The 19,911-nt window shown below is 40.1% G+C and overlaps 1 protein-coding gene across 1 annotated transcript in view; it reads left to right on the top strand.

The window, feature by feature from the left end:
- The window catches only part of LOC127619050 (serine/threonine-protein kinase WNK3-like), a 49,671-nt gene extending 30,852 nt beyond the window's left edge, over positions 1-18,819 (top strand). Inside the window, exons 8-22 of the mRNA XM_052091771.1 lie at positions 260-3,276; positions 3,778-3,818; positions 3,912-4,041; positions 4,140-4,256; positions 4,373-4,474; positions 4,612-4,660; positions 4,809-4,961; positions 5,185-6,956; positions 10,046-10,295; positions 12,423-12,505; positions 13,440-13,759; positions 15,025-15,260; positions 17,262-17,360; positions 17,457-17,638; positions 17,861-18,819. Of these exons, the coding sequence (XP_051947731.1) occupies positions 260-3,276; positions 3,778-3,818; positions 3,912-4,041; positions 4,140-4,256; positions 4,373-4,474; positions 4,612-4,660; positions 4,809-4,961; positions 5,185-6,956; positions 10,046-10,295; positions 12,423-12,505; positions 13,440-13,759; positions 15,025-15,260; positions 17,262-17,360; positions 17,457-17,638; positions 17,861-18,415 (7,106 nt within the window). The 3' untranslated portion in view covers positions 18,416-18,819. The remainder of the gene's footprint in view (positions 1-259; positions 3,277-3,777; positions 3,819-3,911; positions 4,042-4,139; positions 4,257-4,372; positions 4,475-4,611; positions 4,661-4,808; positions 4,962-5,184; positions 6,957-10,045; positions 10,296-12,422; positions 12,506-13,439; positions 13,760-15,024; positions 15,261-17,261; positions 17,361-17,456; positions 17,639-17,860) is intronic.
- The last annotated feature ends 1,092 nt before the right edge of the window (positions 18,820-19,911 follow it).

The following is a 19,911-nucleotide window of genomic DNA, read 5'->3' as shown; positions in this document are numbered from 1 at the left end:
GATCTGATGAGGCATAGAAATAGGCACAGAAGACATCATGGTCTGAACACCATGTAGAAATAACCTAATAACTGCATACACAGTATCTTCATGTCCTATTTCCCTTGGATGATTAATGAACTGCACTAATGCTTACTCTCGTTTCTCTTTTTCTCCCTCCCACCACTTGCCATCATACTCCATGATCTTACCTATCCACCCTTCCCACATAATTTTCAAATATGTTGTTGCCACCAGCCCCTCCCACCATTCTCAACAGATGTTACACCTTCTCAAATCTTACACCCTCGGCCTGATGATTCCACCACTCCCCAGAGTTCTCTTGTGCAGTCACAGTCATACATCCCCCCGATATCACTTCAGGCACCCATGGCCCATGTCCTCACTGCCAATGTTGGAGAGCCCATGGCATTAGCTGGCAACATTATGCCACCCATGCAGACCCAACCTAGTATTGCTCCTGTACAAACCACTGATGTTTTACAACAGCAGGTGTACATACAACAGCCCCAACAACAAGCTGCAATACAGCAGCAAGTGTCAGTACAACAACCCCCAGTGGAACAATATCAACAACACCAGACACAACAACAACAGACACAGCAAGTTTATTTGCCACAAATGGCTAAAACACAAGAGCAGAACATGGTAAAGACAATGGTACAACAGCCACAAGTGCTTCAAACAGTCCAGCAACCATTACAATTGGCAGAGCAACAACAAATACTTCTGATAAGTCAACAAATGGAGCAGCAACAGAAAGCTGTTTTTCAAAATCAGTTGGAGCAACAACGTCAACAGCAGGTTTATATTCAACCACCTCAGCATCAGCCACAAGTTGAGCAACAACAAATTCTTCTGCAGCAACAGCAAAACATGGCAGTGCAGCAGCACATGGAGCAACAGCAGCATGCGGTAAAACAACAGCAACAAATAGAGCAGCAACAACAGACAATTTTACAACAACAGGTGGAGCAACAAAGACAACAGCAACAGGTTCTTTTTCAGCAACAGCAGCTGGAACAGCAGCAGGTAATATTGCAGCAGCAACAACGTGAACAACAACAGGCTCTTTTACAGCAGCAACAGTTAGAACAGCAAGCCTTGCTACAACAGCAGCAACAACTACAGTTAAAACAGCAACAAGCTCTTTTACATCAGCAACAGTTAGAGCAGCAACAGCAGGCATTGTTTAAACGGCATCAACAACAGCAGTTAGAGCAACAGCAATCTCTTTTACAGCAACAGCAGCAAGCACTCCTTCAACAGCTGCAACAGCAGCAACACACTGAACAGCAACAAGCTTTATTACGACAGCAACAGCCTCAGCAGGCTGTACAGCAACAGCCTCAGCAGGCTGTACAGCAACAGCCTCAATTACAGAAGCCTACAGAAGAACTACAGCAGCAAATATTTCAACAACAGCCTGATCATCAACAACAGGCATTATTACAACAGAGAGAGTCGCATTTGCAGCAACAAGTTCTAATGCAACATATAGAGTTACAACAACAGGCACTAAATGCTGAGAAACTACAACAAGTTTTATTGCAGCAGCAGCAACAACCACCACTTTTGGAGCAACAAACAGCTCTTACAGATCCTGGGCAACTGCACACAACTATGAAAACACAGCCTACAGAGGCTGTCCGGCAAATCAATCAGCTACCACACTCTCAGCAAATAATTTCCCCACAACCTCAATCTCATTCAAGGCTTGCTCAACAACAAACAGAGCAGGAACAGGTCTTGATTCAGCATCAACAAGCTATCCTCCCCCAGCCATCACATAGACCTTCCCTGGTGCCAACCATGGTTCAAGCAGTACAACAGATGTTTACCACTCAAATAACTAGTCATGTTCCAGCCCCAATACACATTCAGCAACAGATGTCAGCTCAACCTTCAGCGGAAGTGCAAATCCAAGGGGAGCCAGCATTTTGTGGTCCGATTTCACTGCAGACCCAAAGTCTTTCTACAGCACAGTCAATGGGAGGGAATATTCAAGCAAGCCAGTTGCAAGTTTCACAACCAACCAAACAAATCACATCTCCAACACAGCCACCAGTTCCAACACCACAACCTATAAACTCTTGTGTCCCAACTCAGATGCAAATTGTCTCACAAGGGCATTGCCTTCCTTCACAATCTCAAATGGTACCAACTCAAGCTGCAGATTCTCTCCTCTGTCAGGCTCCAATAGTGGCACCAACACCTGGCCCTCTAGTGCATGCCCAAATACAGGCTGCTGCTACACTTTTGCCCACACAATATGCTCAAGCACCTGTCGCTCAGCAAACCATCCAGTCAGTTCAACTAGATCTCGCACATACTGTAAAACAACAAGAGCCTCCTCTGCAGCAATATCAGCAAGCAGTACTGTCTCCAGCACCACTAACACCTACCATTGACCCAATGGCTTCTTCATCAACACAGTGCTACATGCAACATACAAACCAACCACAAATGCAGGGCCAGGCTCCACCACAGCCAGTCATACCAGCTCAGCAACAACCAGTCAGTGTGGTCTCTATGCAGACAGTCTTACAGCCCATGCCTAAGGCTACCCAACAGTATGAGCAGCAGCAGCAGCAACAACAACCTCTTCACCATCAGCATCAAGCCCAAACTTTGCAACATCAACAACCCCTCCATCTTCAACATCAAGCCCAAACTGTGCAGCAGCTTCTGCCACCAAATGCTGTACTACCCCAAGATCTTCAGCAACAGTCCGGTCAGCCTCAACCTGTGCTCCAACATATTCTTCCTACGCACAATCCACCCAGTCAGGTACCTCAGACCCAAGCAAGGACGGGACCTCTTTATAGTCAGGTAGTCTCGGGTCCACCACCCTCCCCCCAAAACAGGCAGAAACCAACCCTTCTTGATCAAACGTTCACACAAATTTGCATGCAAACACAAGCAAATGCAAACACCCAGGCACATGTTCAAACACATCCCCTGCCACACATGCAGACCCACGTAGAGACTATTGGGAATTTCGAGCAGCCTCCTTACTCCCAAACTGCCTTTATGGGTCCAAAAATCCATCCAAGTCCATCTCATTCTTCACTACAACCCTCTGCCATTCTCCCAACCCAACAGCCAGCTCTCCCAGTTTCAGATGTTCCTATCTCAATGGAGGCAAGGCCAGCTGACATGATTCCTGCCTCCCCTCCTCCTGTCAATCCTTCACAGTTCCATGACTTTCATGGCTCTGTTTTGCCCTCCGCCTCGCTGGCAGACAGTGATGCTGCATTGTTGGGCATTGCTCAGGTACAAAAGCACTTTAATTATATAAATAAAAGCTATTGTACAAAGTAATATTTTTCATCAGCAATTTTGCATGGTTAATATATTTATATGATTCCTCAGAATGGAATTAAGATCCATAAAATCCACTGAATTTAGAAGACATACAAACATCCATCTCTTCTGACTCAATTTACTTGACATGTAAAACCCTTTATGCTTTCATGAGCTCACCTAGCTTCTTAACACCTGCAAACCCAAAGTGAAACTTAACAAAATCAAACTTACAATTTTATCTCATTATTTTAAAGACAGTTATTTTATTTTTGGTTATTTTTTGGTTGTTTAGGGGTATTGGGTAATTCTTTGTCTGTCTTTTTAATTTGGAAGTAATTGTATTATTTGTTTATTGATTTGCAGTCATTATATTACTGATGGTTTGTGTTGTTTTGTTTTTCTGTTGGTATGTGGTGGTTCCTGTGTGTTTGTTTGTTTGTTTGTTTGTCTTATTCTGTGGGTTAACAGGAGAGCCTAAATCAATCTGCCAACAGGAGCTCTTTATTATGGTAGGTTTGATGTGTCTCTGTACTTTATTTGACAATGTGTGTGTACATTTCTTCATGAGCACAAGCAAAACATTTAATATTTTATAAATCCAGTTCTGTTCCTGCCAACGGAGATGAGTCTCAGTTGCTGTGGGCTAGTGGAAAATCAGAAAAGGTGAAATCTCAGAGGAGAACTTCATGTCAGAAGACTGAAAAAACTCATTTTCAACTGAGCATGTTGCAGGTATGTACATAATTCACAATAATATCTGCAAGTCACTGTTAATTTAACATTTAAATAATTAATTGAATTATATTCTAAAGCTTTTTTCCATGTTGAAGGTCTCTTGCACTGGGGACAACATGGTAGAGTGTCAGCTGGAGACTCACAGCAACAAGATGGTCACGTTCAAGTTTGACATTGAGGGAGATGCACCAGAGGACATTGCGGATTACATGGTGAAAAATTCAGCAGCTTTAGTAATGACTTTGTTTTTTGAGAAACGGCATATAAAGAGACTTTGACTTTTGTGTTTGAAGTGTCTTCACTAGTAAATTACTTGTGTATTGTCCAGGTGGAGGAGGATTTTGTCCTTGAGTCTGAAAAAGAGAAATTTGTTGAGGAGCTGAGGGCTATAGTGAAGAAAGCTCAAGTAATTCTAAGCACTCAGTCACAGGTCTGTCATTCCTAATTTTATTAAACTTTACAAACTCACTATTAAGTGGCTGTTAAGCGTTTCTTTAACTAACTAGTATTGTTTTTAAATGAGCGTGTTTGGTTTATTTTTAATTTAATGTCTTTATTCTGTCTCAGACTGGGTCCATGGAGCAGCTACATTTAAGCAACCCATCCAGTGCAACAAGTGAGTGTCTGGTCACAGACTAGTATATTCACAAAAAAGCTGACAAATAAAGTTCACGTTAAAGTTAAAATCTTACTTACTGTCATGGACAAATGTTAGAATTAATTCTAAAATAACTATTCTGTGCTATTGTCTTTATGTGCTAAAGTGGATTCAGCCACTCAGTCTTCCCCAGTGGGTCGCTGGCGATTTTTCATCAATCAGACAATTCGCCATCGTGACTCTCATTCCAACCAGGGAGCTTCCACTCCCCCTCCAGTGGGAGAGGGCAGAGTTCCCAAGTCCACAGAAGCAGAGAAAGGTACTTTTAATTGAATTCACTGTTGAGACAAACTCCATAATGCTTTTTATCTTGAGTTAAATTTGAAATTACCTATCTAAGCAAACTAGTATGTATTAGATGAAAGTGCAGAACTATGTTTCTACTGTTCAGAACTTTCTATTAATAAAGCACTAATGATACAAAATAAGACTATTAATAATGTTTCCATGACCACTGAAGAGTATGTATTTTCTATTATCAGACCATGAAAGCCCTCACCGCTCGGAGTCTTTTGCTGGGATTGCATCATCCTTAAGTTCTTCAGTGTCTGCTGCTTCTCCTCCTGTCTCTACTGTATCTGCCCCTGCATCCATGTCATCCTCGGCCATTGGTGCTCAGAAAGACATCACACCTGCTGCCTTACCAACAGTAAAGCAAGTCTCCTCTGCTACCATGACCACAGGCCCAATCCTTGTCATGGCCTCTAGCCCTTCTGCTCCTCTTTTCCCTGCAAATGTGGCCTTCGTGGGCTCCAACATGGATTCAGGCGATACTGTTGTAAAAGTGCTGAGCATATCTGAGAGTGAACAGCCTCTTTCTACATTGTCATCTTATGGGACCCCTCCAGCATCACTGGTGAGCCACACTGATCCTTCACAGCAGTTGATAGCTCAAACCAAAATAGCAACCTTACAGAAGCCTGAGATACTTCAACAAACCATGGCACCCTTCCAACTCAAAGACACCCAGATGCTACAGTCAACAATAGGCACCACAGAACAGATGCAGGCTCAACAGCAGATTACACCTCCGCTGCAGCAGCAGGTGCTGCAGGCTGGACATCAGGTCGCTCCACTGCAACCACAACTCCAAACAACGCCAACCAAATCGAAAACACTACCACAGACAATGCCAATGGAGACAGTGCCCCAGCCTTTTCAGACAAGTCTTCCAGCAGTCCAGCAGCTACAGTTGCACCATGTTTTGCCATCTGTGCTGCCGCAGGTTCCACAACAACAAGTACCTGTTGAATCTCAAGAACCACCAATGCCGCAGACCACATTCTTGCAGCAACACGGCCTCCAGCAAACAACCAGTCCTGAACAGCACACAATAATACCACAACAGACAGTTCCTATAGACCAGTATGTGTCTCAAGAAACAGTGCAGGCCCCAACAATGCTGTCCATGCAGCCACAGCATGGCTTCCAGACACAAGATCCCCTACAGCTTCGAGCACAGTTTCAGCCTGTGATCCCACAGCAGCTCTCGAGTGAGCAAACACATGTTGTGCAGCCACAGACATTACTTCAGCAGGTACCTCATGATATGCTGCACTCTCAACCAATGGCACAAACCGCAGTGCCTCAAGCTGTGCAGAAGCAAGAATCTCTCCAGCACTCTGAGTCGGAGCTGTCCATGTGTAAGGCCAGCATTGAGGACACCATCAGCCACTCTGCCCTGCCCCATCCCTCTTTAGACACCTCTCTACCACCCCTCCCTCTCACCGAGACAGCGCTGCCACCCCTCTCTTACACATTTACCCCCTCTCCAGCCCAGCCTTCCTCAGTAGCTGAGTCAGACAGTGAAGGCCCCCCAAAAATTGAGTTTGTGGACAACCGTATAAAGACTTTGGATGAGAAGCTTAGAACTTTGCTGTATCAGGAGCACAGTGGGACAACATTGGGAAGTGGCACCACTGGTGCCCCCAATTCCACCTCTGCATCTGTTGCAGCTTTCACCTCAGTGGGAGGCGACGAATCTTCAGAGCCCCACTATACATTCTCCCCACCTCCTGCCACCTCTTCAGACACTTCCCCTAACTCCACTTCTTCTACCACCTCCTCCACCACCCCTCGCTCTTCCTCAACCTCTCCTGATGGAGAGAAGGAGAGAGCAGGTGAGGAGATGGCCCAATCTGCTGCTGTGCAACGCCAGCCTGCCTCATTCTCCTCTACTTCCCCACCCTGCTCTCTCCTCTGTCCCATACAGGAGCCCGGACCTCCGCCTGTGCCTGGTGAACCCTCAGTAAGCGTAAGTGGTGTATGAATATTTCACATATAAATTATATTGCCAAGTTGCTCTACTGCTCATTATCTCGAACAACGACCTTTAAATGTAACTACATTTAAAACTAGGAATATAAATGAATGATTGATGACTGATGCGTTTTTCAATAGATGAACATTATGTTTACTGCATAACCGTGATAGTGTGTTAAAGTACATGACAGCAACCACCGTTGATCCGGACCTTTCTCCCCCACCGTCACCTGAAGTGGAGGAGGGTGAATTGTCTGTGGACACAGGGCCGGAGCCATATCAATTCGAGCCGCTGGCTCAAACTGCGGTTTTAACTCCCTGTTGAGCATCCGAGTACGCATTCACCTTCACTCGCGTGCAGGAAAAACAAACGAAACGCTGTTCAGTGATGTTTATCCTTTTAGCAGGATTTTTATTTAGCAAGCTTCACTTGAACATAACATCATTTAGCTGTTCTCTCAACTTAGAAGAATGTGACGTAAAGCGTAACGTCATCATGTACAAAACCGTATACCTCCAAGTAAAACTATACAGGTAGTCAATACCGTAATACAATGTATAAGGGTGCAATACGTTTAACACTCCCGCATCGCGAACGGGCGTTTGTCGGCCCCAGAGGATTAACTTTAGCCTAACCATAAATTGTGATTCAAATATATATGATCACTCACCTCAAGACGCCGCTGAGGTGGTGGAGTCCATGCAGGAGAAGCAGCGTTTGGCACTGCGTTGCTTTTCAGCGCGAGCTGTTTGGAGAAGCCCATTTCCACCTCCATTGCGTTGGAGAAGCAATCCCGCGTAAAATGCAGTTTGCACACACCTCCAGCTCTAGGCGGGAACTCACGGTCTTCCAGAACAAGGACGTGCAACCCCTGGTGCCTAATTTCCAAGTCTATATGGAAAGCAATACAGTCCAGCAGTGCTGTTGCAACCAGCAACATTACACCTACGTACCATCCTGACCACTGTACTAAATACAGATAATCTACGCTAACTTGAAGCTATCCTAACTGACGCAATACTATGCTACTAACTAACTATGCTTCTAACAATACTACACTAACAAATATGCTAATTAACTACCTAGGCTACACGAAATAATCTAAATAACTATATAAATGCTATGCTAAATAGATGCTAAAATGCTCTATCCTGATCGTTTTCAATACTCGCAATTCCAACTCCTGACTCGCTACAGTGGTTTTGACGAAACGAGATGGTTTTTATACTGCCATGGGCGTGGTAGCTCGTACCAAGGGCGTGGTGAGCTGGAACCTGCTTACGTCAGCTGTCACCGCTTACCTCACGAAGTACCGCAAACAGCCAATAGGAAAATTCAACTGCAGTAGCCACCGTTCAACCTGAAGAGGGCAGCACTCAGACGTTTTTACACCATATATTGTAGAATTAAAACACTTTATACACAAATGTCAAAACAATTACTTAAATCAATGACCAGTACTAATAAAGCCCCATTCTTACAGATCATTAACTAAAAAAAGTTGGTTTAGGGTTTAGTTACCCTTTAAAAAAAGGGTGCAGCATCATAAAAAATTATGCTTTTTACATTTTCCAAACAAAGCCATCCAAAGTATAAAGAAATGCTCTAAAATAATACCAGTTCAATTACATTAAAAATGTTGCTAATTCTAAGCGGGAGTTTGATTAATTGAAAGAACTAGTCAACCCATAGGTTACATATTCATTGCAATGTGCATTAAATCTCTTAAACTCTCATCCTCCACAATATTAATCAGCCTGCAGACTGTGACTATCCGCTTTGCTACAGCAATCATGAAGCTGCATTAACGATTTGCGCCAGGGGATCAGTGCAGGTGTCAAGCGCCGCTTTGAACTCCACATAAAAAGCACTTCCAAACAACGTATCAATTTATATTTTCGTGATAGTTAAGACTAGATGTGCCTCTGTAGTAATTAAATTGTGCATTATAGAAACTGCAAAGTACTCCATTTCTGTCACAAGTCCCATATGGATTTTTTGTACAACAAATAGCGTTAAGAGGTCCTTTTTTCCGATCATTTGACCACTGACACAGCTGTTGTGTGTGTTTGTGGTTTGTGCATCAGTGTAATGACTGGGCGGACAGAGTCATAACACTTTTTTTCCTTAACAGTAAATGCGTTAATCGTGATTATGAAAAATTTTCTAATAGGGCTTGGGTAGCGAATCTGTGTGACTCCAGCCAGGTCTCCTAAGCTACCAAATTGGCCCGGTTGCTAGGGAGGGTAGAGTCACATGGGGTAACCTCCTCATGGTCGCTATAATGTGTGGTTCTCCCTCTCTGTGGTGCATGTGGTGAGCACAGATTGACGGTCTCAGATGCGGAGGCAACTGAGATGTGTCCTTCGCAATCCGCATTGAGGTGAGTCACCGCTCTAAGACCACCACGAGGTCTTAGAGCGCACTAGGAATTGGGCATTCCAAATTCGGGAGATAAGGTGAGAAAATAAAATAAATTTAAAAAATGATTGATTCATTAATCTTTTTTAATTAATCGCATGCATTAATGCGTTAACTTTGACAGCTCTTAAAAAAGATGATGGAAATTTTAATTAAAACATTATTTTATCAAGTTAATTATTTAAAGTGACAGTTCACCTTAAAATGAATGCTGTCATTCTGCCTAACATCTGCTTGTGTTAAAAAAAAGAAGGTTATACAGGTTTGGAACAACATGAGGGTAAGTAAATGACAATTAAAATTTTTTGGGTGAACTATCCCTTTAAGTTTCTATAGAAAATTAAATCCCTGACATAACAGTATGTTACTATATTACAAAAATAACAATCTGCTATGGGTGCTGCTCAGTGATATGATAAACAAGTGTTTTGCTTTATAGCTGTTACAATATTGGGAATTTTATAACAGCAGGAACACTATACTGACCAATCAGCATCCAGGACTGGTACTATCTGTGTAGTAACTACATTTACTGTATTTAAATTTTAAACTCTGTAATGACACTTACGTTATTAGCTTTATTCCTATCTACTGTCTGCTGTTTTTTCAGTGTTTTTCTTATGTTTGTTCCTCTCCTCTTGTTCACATATGGTTTCCAGGCTGCCCCCTCCGTTTCTGAAACCTTCACCTCTGGAGATGTTCAGTTGCCTTCCTCTTCTCAGCAGCCCATCCCTCCATGGCCTGGACAGCAGCAGCACAATGAAGGAGGTGGATATTTTGGCCTAAACCTGACATGTCCTAGTATCAGAAATCCTGTTAGCAAGAAATCCTGGACTCGCAAATTCAAAAGCTGGGCATGCAAACTGCGCCACTCCGCCAGCTTGTTCAAGAAGCCCAAAGTCCAGCAAGGTAGTGTTCGTAGGGAGCGCGCGAGAGAGAAAGAGCGAGTGAGGGGTGTGGTTGGGCACTGTCCTAAAACAAATGTTTAGATTTAAAATAATATAGCCAACTTAACATAGCTAACTCTTACCTTGATAGATAGGTATTTCTTAATGTCTAAAAATACTGTAAGAATTAATAATTAGTTATTAATCCTAATAGTTCTCCTGTGGTGATGTGGTTGTTGCTGTGCTTAGTCTGTACTGATATTGTTGCATCACCTAGCAATACATTTTGCTTGCTTGAATTTGTTTTGTACTGAATTGCTCTGCTGGACATTAACTTTTATTTTGTAGCCTATTTTTCATTTTGTCTGCATGGGTTACCCAGGGGTAAGAACAGAGGAATGTAGAAAAGGGAGAGAATCTAGGAAGAGTGAAGACCTTGGTGTGCCACACCTGGATCTGAGTCTCCAGTCCTACCGTATACAGTGCAGTAATGCAGTGCCCCGGCCCCTCACCTTCCTCACCCAGCCTCACAACCAAACCTCCTGCAATCAGAGAATAGAATGCGTATTTACAAACTACATGGGCCAAGCACACTGAAGTTTGCGTTAGTTTGTTTTTGATTTGTGTAGAAATTATAGAGGCATGAAACTAGATGCATTCACACACATTTTCCATCATACCCACTTTACGTTTTTGTCCATTATAATTATAAAATAATATTTGCAAACTTGTTTTTTAAACAGAGAAATGAATATGGTCCAAATTACACTTTTTAATTTAGATTTTATGCACCATTGATACTGTCTGCATACATAAATTAACTTTCTGAAATCTTTGCAAGTAAGTTATAGCAAAGCAAACAAACTGTCAGCAAAGTTTTTCTCAGAGTTTTAGATAATATCCTGTTCTTTCCTACCTGGGTAGACTTTTGAAAGGTTTAATTTTTATATAATTTCTGCATGTCTAAGGCTATGTTTGGAATTAAATTCTACCATATTAATAATAGTAAGTTAAGTACACAATATGCAATGCTAAACGTTTCAAACATTGTTGTCACATGACATAATTACAGTGCATTTTAATTTTAGTGAGTGGCATCCCGTTACATCCATTACCATGTTCATTTGTCACATTGAAAATTAAGTGCATTGCATTTTGGCATACAGAATTCCACATAGTGTGCTCTGGTTGTATACTGCACATTTTGGCAAATGTACTGGATCATACAGCTATTCCATGAATACTGTTTTCATTACATACTGTGCACAGTATACATAAAGAAATATGGGTAGGATGGTGGTGTGCAATTCCCAGCATAGCATCAATTAAATGTCAAATAACATCAGGCCAAAGTAATAGTTAAATTGTTATTTTAGGTATTTAGATGAACATGCATATGTGTGTATACTCTATATGTTTGTGTATCATAAATCATCTTAGGGCCTCATCATCAGCTAGAAATAGTCACTGGAATGATACATTGCATCTGTATACAAACACTAGACATACAGTAGATCTAGAATTTTAAGAGGCATCACACATGCTGAATGGTATCACTGTCAGTCAACTGGAGATGTCTCCACTCTCCAGGCAGTGATATTAGAGTCAGACTGATGAATGCAATCGTGTGAGTGTGGATGGATGGGGCAAACTACTACTTATATTTATTATTACTCTCAAATGTTTTACAATTTGTACTGCATCAATTGTTCTTCAATGAACTGGTTTTATTTTCTGATAAAGCTGCTCCCTGCCTTCCCTCCCCACACCCATTCCCCATTGCACTCTGCATTCACTCAGCATGACATTTTAGATAATAATCATATCAGTATTCATGTCCACTGACTGCCAGTGATGCTGTAATTTGCCATGCTGACTCTGTAATCTCACTGTCCCCTGTGAACATGCATGAATGCTTGTTAGTCAAAGATATCATGCTAAAAAGGGTGTGCTGTGGTTATTAATGCCATACATCTGTGTCTGTTGTGTCTTTTGTGTGTCTGTGTGCTTATGTGTGTCTTTGTGTCCCGTGTTTTGGTGTTTATACCAATTATATTGTTTGTCCCTTTAATTGTTTGTTCTTGTTTCATTTTATGATTGTCGTTGTGTTCCCTCGTCTTTTGTGTTTCTCTTTTTTTATTCTAATAAGATGGCAACTCCAGCAGTCAGGGGATAAAGGATGAGACAGAGACTACAAATATCCAGCCCTACTCACGCAGAGGACGTTTCCAGGTGCTGCCATTATTCTGTTTTACAAAATGTTCTACAGTTGATCAGCCTTTCCAGAAAGAAGCTTGTCAGACAGGAAGAACAGCAAACATTATGAGACAATACACTACACCAGTGTTAGAAATACTGATAATACGGATTTATTTATCATCGATTTATCTTCTCTTTCCTGATTTATAAATAAAAGTTTGGTTTGCAATAGTGCCCGGTGGAGGATAAAAAAAGGATTTTCTATATTTATGAATTTGCTCTGAAAGTGCTGAAAAGGAACCATTTTATCGACCAAACAGACATTCGAAATGTTTAATGTAAGAATTAAAAAATGGTAAAAATCTAGTTTAAAAAAATTAAGGTGTGTTTTCCAAAGTTTTCACCAAATTAACACAAGGAAGAATTATATTTAATCATTTTCTTTTTATATGCACCGTTTAGACAATAATTACTTTAAATAATAATAATAAATAAACTATTTTTTAATAATACAATTTTACATATATGAGAAGAGAAATGCCACATGGAGATTTCCATGAACATTTTCAAGAGATAAACTAAATAAATAGTCCATTATTAATCTATTCATGGAAACAGTTTGAACTGATTCATGGAAATGAATCTAACTGTCCAACTCTTAATGCCATTTTTGTTAAATCATAGATTTTGCTTGTTCAATACATATACAATACATAACACTCTCAGAGTAAAGTGATAACGAGTAATCATGAAATTAGTCTAATGACATGGAAACTTAGTAGCTTAAAAGCGCATTAAAGTCAACACAATGTATTCACAATGTTGCTTTATTTTATTTTGCCAGCAAAATGAATATTTTATATATCTCCCAGTAATAATGTGCAAATAGAGTACATTAAATTAAAGTACTTTATAATTGGAGTTCACACATGAAGTACCAACTTATTCCCATCCCCTTTGATATTAGGTGATTCCAGTGTCCCATCCCCCTCAAGCACAAGAAGCTGTACCAAGCCAAGGAATCACACACAAAAAAGTTGGCCGTTTTTCAGTCACCCAGGCCAAACAGAGAGAGGAACATCTGACGGACAGCTCCCCAGTTTCACCTGACTTGGAGCGAGAGAGGAGGAAATCGAAAGGGAAGGATGGCGAGAAAGAGGAGAGGAGAACTACCCCATCCAGCCACCCACACAGGATTCACATGCACTCGCCCCTCGGCAGTAGCGATGATGAGAGTGAGGTCGAGGATGAAGATTTGAGGAGAGAGCTCCATAAGCTGAGAGAGAAGTAGGAGAAGGAGCATTTTTTCATATCCCATTGCCAAACATTTGTTTCTTGTTTAAAACATTAACTTCACTGAATTTAGTTAGATTTCTCAGGTAACAAGACTAAATACCTTGTGTAGATTCTCAAGTAATTGTATCTTGTTTTAAGGATGTTTAACTAGAATGCATGACCCAATAAACCTACACGAATGCATAAAGAGGGTCAAAATGACCCTAATTGGTTTCAATGGATTTCTAGCAAGGAAAGATATCCTGTTTATATCTTTATCTTCAAGGATTTAAGAATTAAGTCCATCACAATGGTTTCAATTGTTTATAAATTTGTATTTGTTCAATTTTCATGTTTTCAAGTTAAAAGATAAAATTCAATATTCTTTAAAATAATTGACATTTTTACTGAACTGATTCTTTCTGAGCCTTTATCACAAACACATTCAAAACATCTAATAGTGCAGACAGCTTTCTCCACTGGAATGTTCTAAACCTTATTTGATTCTCATTAAAAAAACAAACTACTACAGAATACCTGGTCTGTAGTCTGGATCATCAGCATCGGAGTACTCTGATTTTAACACCAAAGCCATTATGGGTGTCTCATTGAATATTTCCAAAGCTGCCTCTGCTATATATTCGAGCATATTTTGCTAATAATTAACTTGATAATAGTTTGCTTGCTATCTGATTTAGAATATTTGAATGTCTCTGCTTCAAAATCTGTCATATGTAATTTTTTAAAGTTTAAACAGTATTTCCAGGTAAAACTTACCAACTTGCTAAAATGTGCTAGCTACCTAAGTATTAGCTCCAGTAGTTTGCTAGGTTGATGATTTAAAATATAATTTAAAATTTGTGAATTTCTGTGCTTCAAAATATATCTGTCATAAATTTGAAAAATCTTATTTTTTTCTGAAACTATGACAAAGAAATATGAAAATGACATTGGTGAGGGTCACAAACAGGATTTTTGAGGCTTTCATGGAAGATCAAGGAAATCAATATTTTTATTGATCAAATCTTCCAAACATCAGACCCCTTTGGGTCAATTTGACCCCCTTTTTGCATTCTAGGGTTAAATATTTCTAATAGAAAACAAGACAAAAATACTGAGTTGAAAAATTATTTTTTGCAGTTTTGGGGCAAATTGTCTACAATGCTGCTTTTAAAAAGATATGTTGTCTATGTGTTTTTCATTTTTAAATGGTCCTGCTTTCTTCTAATCCTTTTTTTTCTCTCCAACCTTCCTTGTTTTTGTTTTTTCTTTTGTAGACACATTAAAGAGGTGGTATCCCTTCAGGCAGAGCAGAACAAAGAGCTGCAGAATTTGTACAGGCAGCTTCGCACTCTTAAAGATCACAGACAGCCTCTTCCACCGACCCTGCCTAGGACCCCCCCTTTGCCGTCCTCTCCCTTCGCCTTCTCCCCACGCAGACCCCGACCCAGCAAAGCCAAACTCCGGCCTCGACCCCACTCTCACATGGATAACAACGGAGTCACGCATGAAGGTACTGTTCTCTGTCATATTGAGGAGTTCAACTTCAAGGGAAATATGACAATTCTATCGTCATTTTACTCACTTTTGTGTTGTTTGCAACCTGTATGTTCTTCCATTTAAAGCAATATTCAGGGTTCAATACACGACACTTACAGTTGAAGTGAATGGGGCCAATTTTTGGAGGGTTTTAAGGCAGAAATGTGAAGCTTATAATTTTATAAAATAACTTTATTTTGTAAAAACTCATGTATTATTTGAGCTGTAAAGTTTTTCTTTTACAATTTTTACAGTCATTTTGTTTGTTGACAGTTTTTTTGTTTGTTTACATTACATCGTCATTGCCTCAAAGTTGTAAAATTGGCTATAACTTAGCTAGTAAGTTATTTTATCATACTAAAAGCATGTTAACATGCATATTGTTTATGTGCTGTGGTTATACTTTTGAAACAGTGAGTATTTTAATGTCTACAGTTTGGCCCCATTCGCTTCCATTGTAAGTGCTCTACTTTAAAATAGGGAGAAGTCCAAATACATTTTTGTAGTAATCAATATTATGCCACAAATGCTGCCGATTTGAGTTTAACTGGTATTGAACCTGGAATATTCCTGTAACATAAAATTAGAACATTTTAAGAATATCCAGTCTTCTCTTCTCTTATTATTTAGACTTTCAAGCTCTGAAAATGATTTTTAAAAATTAGTTGTTACGTCCCCCTTTTAGTTGTCTAGAGGATTTAAGAGTATGTAACATATAGTGAAAAGATTAACTTTTTAATTAAATGAAAAGAAAACGGGTTCAGTTACCGAAAACTTGTGTGGTGGAATGAATCAGGCAGAGACAGATATGGGTTACTGCTAAATATAGTTATTTGTAATGAATCATAGCAATACACCCAATCTTATTTACAGAGCAAATAGTGAAACAACAAATATCTATTTACAAAATATGTACAAATGGTAGGACAAAACAAATAACAAACCAGACAAAGGAGTAAAGGACAATGAGCGGTGCTAAAGCAAAGAAATCAGCAAAACAAAACTAATATCTTATATCTATAAATCTCAAGCTAACACAGAAAATAAGAATATGAAAACAATACTTAAACTACTCTAACTAAACAAACATCAAAAATACAGAGGACAGCACCCGCTCCTTACCTGGTGTGTTTAGACAATTCAAATTCTACGTAGCGTAGTGTAGATGACGTGACATACTACCCTATCCCCACACTCAAGGTCCAAAAAGTTAGTTTTTGTATAATTGATCAAAGTGAAGCAATGTCACAACAGATACACCAAGTAACAAAAATGATTGTCTCACTAACACATCACAGTAGCTACTACAAGTCCAAAGACAAAAGAGAGATAAACAAGCCTCCTGCAGTGTTGTCACTTCCAGGTTTTATAGAGAGAAGGAGAGTCCGGATTGGTTCCTTGAGGGGGAAGTTGTCACGTAAACTAATGATGATTGATAGGATGAATAACCAATCACTGAACCTAAGAATAATGACAGTGAAGATGAATGGGAGAAAAGAAAACAATAGAAATACGCTGCAGCACGTAACAAGAGTCCATATGACTTTTGTGCTATATTCCAAGTCTTTAGAGCCATACAGTAGCTTGTGTGAGGAACAAACTGAAATTTTTGTTGGAATCCAGTGAAATTCTTGCCTTCTGTCATAGAACGCAAATTCCATTTATACACATTCCATTTATGCACATTCAAATACATCACAATACAGACTATGGAGCTTTTTAAATCCTTTTTGCATTTTACTTTCATTGTATGGAAAACAGCATTGTGGACATTCCTCAAAATCTCCTTCTGTGTTCCATGTGATAGAAAAAAATCATATAGGTTTTGAACAAAATGAGGATGAGTAAATAGTGACAGGATTTTCGTTTTTGGGTGAATTAGTCCCTTAATTAATGCAGGTTAATTGGCACATAATGATTTCATTTTGACTATAATCTACCCTGACTATTTTCCCCTTGTTTAAACACTAAACAGGGAGTCTTCAGCAGTCCAGCAGTTATTCTGGCGGGGAGCAAAGCAGACTCCATTCGTACTGCAAGCCAGAGAAGACAGCTTCAGTGACTGCTTATAGAGGTAGGCAATATCCCTCTTCCAGAGCTTCAATCAATGCATAAAAATTGATCTGTGGAATGGAATCTTTATTTAATGGTTCCATTTTGTTCTTTTCAGACCAGAGTCCCTCATCCCAGAGTTCTGCCAACAGAAAGAGCACATTCACTGATGAGCTGCACAAACTTGTTGACGAGTGGTCAAAAGAAACTGTTTTCCCTGTTCAAACCAAGCCTTCACTAAATCAAATCAAACAGATCCAACAAGTGCAAGAGTTGGGCGGGTGGGGCCAGACTACTGAGGTACAACTTTCATATAACAAATGCAGACTTTAAAGGTGGTGTCTAATTTCTGCACCAAATGTGAATCAGCTTAAAAACGGCTTACTTGTAGTTTACTTTGCATAGTAAGCTGGTTAACACCAGAAAAATCACACACATCACCTTTAAGATATAAAACATTTAGATGTAGACTAGCCTTTATGGGTTTAATACTTTACTATGATATTTTTAATACTCTTGCAGACCACTGCTTCATCTGGATGGTTTTCAGCGGCTCCTTTGAACCCTCAGAGTGCTCAAAAATCAGTCACCTTGTCTACAATAGCTTCTGCCCCCTATAGCACCATCGGTGGACAAACACAGCCACCTCCAAAGCAGTTCCCTATCGCTCCTCCTCCCCAGCAGAATGCACACGTGCAGCCTGCCCTCCACCATCAGTCCTTGCAGTACAGCCAGTCTCCCCTGCACCTGCAGCAGGTCCAGCTTCTGTCAGGAGCTGTGCCCCAGTCACAAACCCAGCTGCAGCCGCCAGCCTCCGGCACGCCTCCGCAGCTGCCTTCCCTCACTGCCTCCCCCTCTGTGATGACCACAGAAGGGCCTCCACTGCCCCCTGTTAAAAGCATCACAGCTGCCTCTGCCTCTACCGTTACCAATCAAGACACTGTCACCGCTGCAACCTTCTGCTCATGCTCGTCCTCATCATGCTCCTCTTCCTCCTGCTCAAACTCCACTCTGCCTTCCAGTGCCAAGCTTCACGCCAAGCCCTCAACCTCCACCCTTCCCTTAGAACAGCAGTGAGATGGGGCAATTGATTGTTTTGATTGAGCAAGAAGGAGAGATAGAATTTAAGAGAGCATGACCAAGACTAAACAGACCAACAGCGTGTTAGATGGAAAACAGCTCTAATGTATATCTTGTACAGGAAGGAAAATAGTAGCAAGTGATTGTGTGTTGGTGTGCATGAGTTGGGGGTGTAAAAATTACGTTGTGTGTGTTTTTGTGTGTGTGTGTTTGTGTTGCATTTTTCCATACATATCCTCTGTGTGTTTCCGCACTGTCAAGTTTTATATCCAACTAAGTTGGACCTAAATTCTCCCTATATAGAGACATGTTGCAAGAAGAACCTTTTGACAAGTATGATCATCTTTGTTTTTATTTATCAATGCTTCAAATGAAAGGACTATTTGAATTCAAAAGTGCAATTAGAAACTGATATATGAATTCATCTTTTCAGTGTTGTTGTGATGTGAATCTGTATAGCTTAAAATAAATATTATATATATATATATATATATATATATATATATATATATATATATATATATATATATAACAGGATAAGCGGTTGACGATGGATGGATGGATGGATATATATATATACAGAAACAACAACCAGACATTAATGGTGCCATCTTAAAGACAACGAGCACAATGGATTCAAAAGGCAGTGAGATTATAAGCAGTCACAACAACAGCATGTTCCAGTGCAGAGCATGGTAACAGTAACCTTGCAACCATCATCATAGCTACGAAAACAATCAAAACACTGTTGTACAGTGTTGTGCACGGATAAGGCATGCTCCTCATGTATTATATTTTACAATGATAAATAACGGTAACATTTTAGACTAGCAGAGATTTTATAGAATAACAAATAGTCATGGACTAATTTTCTTCATTCTGCAATTGATTATGAGAAAAAAACTCTTCAGTTCTTCATTTGATTTCAAATGAGATTAGCTGATATGATTGCAGTATTTCTCTCTCTGTTTTAGCAGACGTTCATATTTTTTAAGGTTTACAATATTAACATAAATCCCATAGTGAAGAGTGCAAGACTAGATGGCTGTTTTGAAAGCTTATGTGAAGTGAACGCAGCTTGCTCTTGTTCTTGTGAATTTTGCACAGCCCTGAATTAATGTGCTTTTGTGGACACCAAACTGTGATATGTGAACTGTGAGTTTGCTTTTTGTGAACAATGCATCAGCAAAGCATTGGTAAAAAGGTGTATTCCTCATCAAATCCAAGATTTCACCAGATACTATGGAATATACTGGTGGCCAAAAGTTTGGAATAATGTACAGATTTTGCTCTTATGAAAAGAAATTGGTACTTTTATTAACCAAAGTGGCATCCACCTGATCACAATGTATAGTCAGGACGTAAATAACATGCAAACTTACTATTACAATTTGAAAACTTCAAGGAGTTCTCATTAAAATAATCCCCCACATGCAGCAATGAGAGCTTTGCAGATCCTTGGCATTCTAGCTGTCAGTTTGTCCAGATCCTCA

This window comes from Xyrauchen texanus, chromosome 25, assembly GCF_025860055.1.
Source record: "Xyrauchen texanus isolate HMW12.3.18 chromosome 25, RBS_HiC_50CHRs, whole genome shotgun sequence".
In the NCBI taxonomy this organism is placed as follows: domain Eukaryota; kingdom Metazoa; phylum Chordata; class Actinopteri; order Cypriniformes; family Catostomidae; genus Xyrauchen; species Xyrauchen texanus.
Note: the sequence above shows the minus strand (reverse complement) of the source record. Positions and strands in the feature narration are given on the sequence as shown.